Source organism: Pteropus alecto, unplaced genomic scaffold, assembly GCF_000325575.1.
Source record: "Pteropus alecto unplaced genomic scaffold, ASM32557v1 scaffold5, whole genome shotgun sequence".
NCBI lineage: Eukaryota > Metazoa > Chordata > Mammalia > Chiroptera > Pteropodidae > Pteropus > Pteropus alecto.
The window spans coordinates 31,815,849-31,819,475 of record NW_006441953.1 but is presented as its reverse complement, the minus strand read 5'-3'; the positions used below and the strand labels follow the sequence as shown (position 1 = coordinate 31,819,475).

At 64.5% G+C, this 3,627-nt stretch overlaps 1 protein-coding gene across 5 annotated transcripts in view; it reads left to right on the top strand.

The window, feature by feature from the left end:
• Positions 1 to 3,627, top strand: part of RGS12 (regulator of G protein signaling 12) — a 76,397-nt gene that overhangs the window by 59,529 nt on the left and 13,241 nt on the right. For all 5 annotated transcript variants that reach the window (XM_025051703.1, XM_025051704.1, XM_025051702.1 and 2 more), the window contains one exon: positions 3,146 to 3,315. In XM_025051703.1, the coding sequence (XP_024907471.1) occupies positions 3,146 to 3,315 (170 nt within the window). The remainder of the gene's footprint in view (positions 1 to 3,145; positions 3,316 to 3,627) is intronic.

Genomic DNA, 3,627 nt, shown 5'->3' with positions numbered 1-3,627 from the left:
CGTGCACCGCGGGCAAGGCTCAGAGGCCCCGAGTCACTCTGCCGCGGCGTCATTGGAGTCCACACGTCTTTCGCCTGAGAAATGAAAGCTCCGGCGCCGGTGCGGGCTCCGCGGCCCCGTCCAGGCACGCCACGCGCACGGCTAAGTGCAGGCGCCATGCCACGCGTCACCCCGGCCCCCGTGCGCCATAACTGGAAGCCCATGCCTTCTGACCCCCTCACCCGTCCGCCCACCCACCTCTGGCGAGCACCAGTCGGAGACTTTTGGTCCGTATTTTCTGTCGCGATTTTACGGCCCTGGGCTTGTGTCCTCTGGCTCGCCTCACTCCGAGATTTCGACACCGTCCCGTGCTCTCTTCCAGTCCTCCGATTGCACTTGTGCACTTAGACCGTCGGCCCCTGTGGGGTCTGTCTCCGCGTGTGTTGGAAGGGCTCTGACTTGCTCATTTCTCAGAATGTCACGCAGCCGCGCCTGTACTGCTGAGCGACCCATCTCTGTTTTGTCCGGTGACACGTCTGTTTCTGCGCTGGCACCGTCATGCGCCTGCGAGGACGAGGGTCGTGACGCGTCTCACCTTAGGTGGAGCCGCCCCCGCCTCCCTCCCCCGTCGCGCTCTGTTTTGCCAGCATTTCCGGTTGAGGTTTCCCCCGGAACTTACACTCAGCTTGTCCAGTTCTCGTAAAACAGCTACTGGGCAGCATGTTGGGCTTCCATGTGAATTAGGGAGCATTCATGTCCGTAGTCTTTAGCCCCTCGGTTTTCCGCTTCCTGGACACAAGCCAGACTTAAAGCTGGGCCTCTTCCGGAGCCCCAGCCCCAGAGAGGGAAAACGCGTGCGTGTGTGTGTGTGCACGCAGAAGCGTGTTTCCTGCATCCTGTTGACATAAGGATCGTCCCCATTTGTAGAGAATTCTTATAAGAGTTTGAGCCAAACTGAGGACATGTGCCGGGGACCGAGCTCTCCGATGCTCTGGAGAATAACAGTTTGCAGCTTCTTTCGTGCATTTGGAATTAAGGAGGGAACGTAAGGAAGACGGCACGGAGGAGGGGGAGAGCCGGGCAGGGACTGGGTTACGGGCTGGTTACCGAGATCACGTGCCCTCTGGAGGGTGGTGACGTCTCTGCAGGAGGAGTCTGAAAAGAGACACATCAAAGCGTGTTGACCTAGATGCACAGACACAGCGGGCAGGGCTGCTCAAGGCAAAGGTCAGCCTTTTCCTAAGGAAGTCGTAGGCCCGGGGTGACCGCCCACCAGGACCTGCCCAGCTGGGGATTCGTGACCAGAGCCCCCGTGAGGTCACCTTCCGCAGAGCCCCATTCCCATCCACAGTCCTGAGTGAGACGTGGAGCGCGTTCCACCTGGGCCAGTTCTGAAGGTCGGGATTCGTCAGGCCAGGCATTTCCAGGTGACGCCGTCCACGTGACGGCAGAGCGGCCGGGCCCCCCGAAGGCCTTGCACGGACTGAACCCCGTCCTGCCGCGCAGTGACTGGCCCTGTGAATGGGTATCACGGGACGAGCCACGCAGCCTGCCCCCCGGTCCCCGCTGAGCGCTGCTGGCAGCCTGCTGGGTTCTCACGAGCCTCAGGGAAAAGTTAAAATTGCCCTCCGCGCCACATGACTCCTTCTGAATCTTATTCGAACTTTTTCTGTAGCGGTCGAGGTCGCTTGATCACTCTCTAACCTTCCATTTTTTTTCCTTTCTAATCTAAACGCTTTTTGAGCTTTGAACGACTCCTGCCCAGAGTGGCGTCTGGGCACCACACCGGTCGGACTCCATGCAACTCCTGCTTTTGGTTTCTTGGCCCCGCGAGGCCACCTCGCCTCGCCTCACGGGGCCTGGGTCGCGGGCCCCTTTGCAGCCCTCCGGGCTCTGGGTCGCCCTTGCCTTGGTTGTGGGCATGGCGGCCGCAGGCCAGGCCTCTGGACACCACTGTCAGCACGTCCGTGGCGAGGGTTTAATCTCAAGGTCAGCATCACCTCTGCCCCATCGGGGACTTACGAGGCTTCACCCACTCCCCACCTTTGCCAGTCTGCCCCCTCCTCTGGTCCTTTGTCACTAATGAGATGCCTTTTAAACCGTCGGCCTGGAGCTGGAGCCAGTTAACTAGTTCCTGTGACTCCTCACCACGCGCGGACAGCTTACCGCACACAAGCGACGGGGCACAGCGGGCAGCAGTCGGCTGAAAGGGCGGTGCGGGGACACAGGGACACAGGGGACACAGGGACGGCAACGTTCCACGGCCGGCTGCGCTCCGCCGAGCTGTGCCGCGCGCCCACGCAGGTCTGGGGACGCTCGGTCCTGGCCCGCCGTCTCAGGGCCAGGGCGGGTGTGTCGTGCCGCTCACGCAGAGCCTGCCGCTCCTCCCGCTGGGCCGGTCTCTGTCCCCCCCTGAGGTTTCGCTGGCCGGGCCCGCCCAGCGGGGACATCCAGGCTGCTGAGACGAGGCGGGGGGGACGTGGATTTCCCAGCGCATCCCGTTCTCTTCACGAAGGGAGCGGTCACCGAGCGGTCACTCAGAGGTGACGTGGACCAAGGCTGTTCCGGGCCGTTCTGAGATGGTTCAGGAGCGAACCTCCTGGGCACGGGCGGCGTTGGCCACGTCGGGGTGGCCTCTAACCGAGCCGTGACACTGACAAGTGTGCTGAAACACTCTCGTTTGGACAGTCCACGCAAACACGTCACCCCCCGACTAGCCTAGTGTGAGCGTGCAGCTGGCGGGCGATGCCCCCTGGGGACGGGGGGCGGTGTCCCCAGGAAGCGCCCTTTACTCTGCGCCCCCGCGGTGACCCGCCCCGGCTTCCTGCGCCGCCGGGCCTCACAGTGGCCCCGGCGGACGCTCCCTGCTGCGTCCCCACCTTCGCTCAGCGTGTGCTCGTGACGCGCGGCCTCGCCGTGTGGGTCGCAGTCACCGTTCTTTCCGCGGCGTGTGCGTGCGGCCGCCTGAGGCTGGGGTTAGTCCTGTCACGTGCTCTGTCCCCGTACCTGGGGTGCATGGGGCACGCTGCAGGCGCCAGGCGCGTGTGGTCACCTGAATGCGTGTTCTAGCGCAGACTTGGGGAGCGCCCCGCCGCCGCCCGCAAGTCCGGGCGGAGCAGCAGGGTGGCGGACACGCATGCAGGTGACGTCTGCGCTGTCCCCACAGAGCTGAATGGCACCGACCTGAAGGACTGCGTGAGCAGCCACAGCCTGAGCAGCAACGCCAGCCTCCCCAGCGTGCAGAGCGGCCGGCGCCTGCGCGAGCGGAGGGCTGCCAGCTGGGCCGTGTCCTTCGAGCGTCTTCTGCAGGACCCTCTGGGGGTTCAGTACTTCTCTGTGAGTAGGGTCGGGCTGGGCCATCTGTGGTTGCTGCTGGGCTCCTCGGGCGGGACCCTTGCCCAGGCCTCGGCACGTGGGCTTCGAGCGCAGGACAGTGGTGGCGGGGTCACCGTGCGATCCCCGAGTGCCACGGCAGGTGTCTCTCCTCGCCCTTGGGGCCGTGGCGGACGGCTGTCGGGCAGAGAGCCCCAGAGGCCAGCCGCACGTCGGCGCGTCCCCCTTAGGCAGCCGCTCGGCTCCATGGAAGTGGCCGGGACCGCCAGCGCCGTCCTGGAGGGCGGCAGCTTTAGGTGAGCCCCCCTCGGGTAC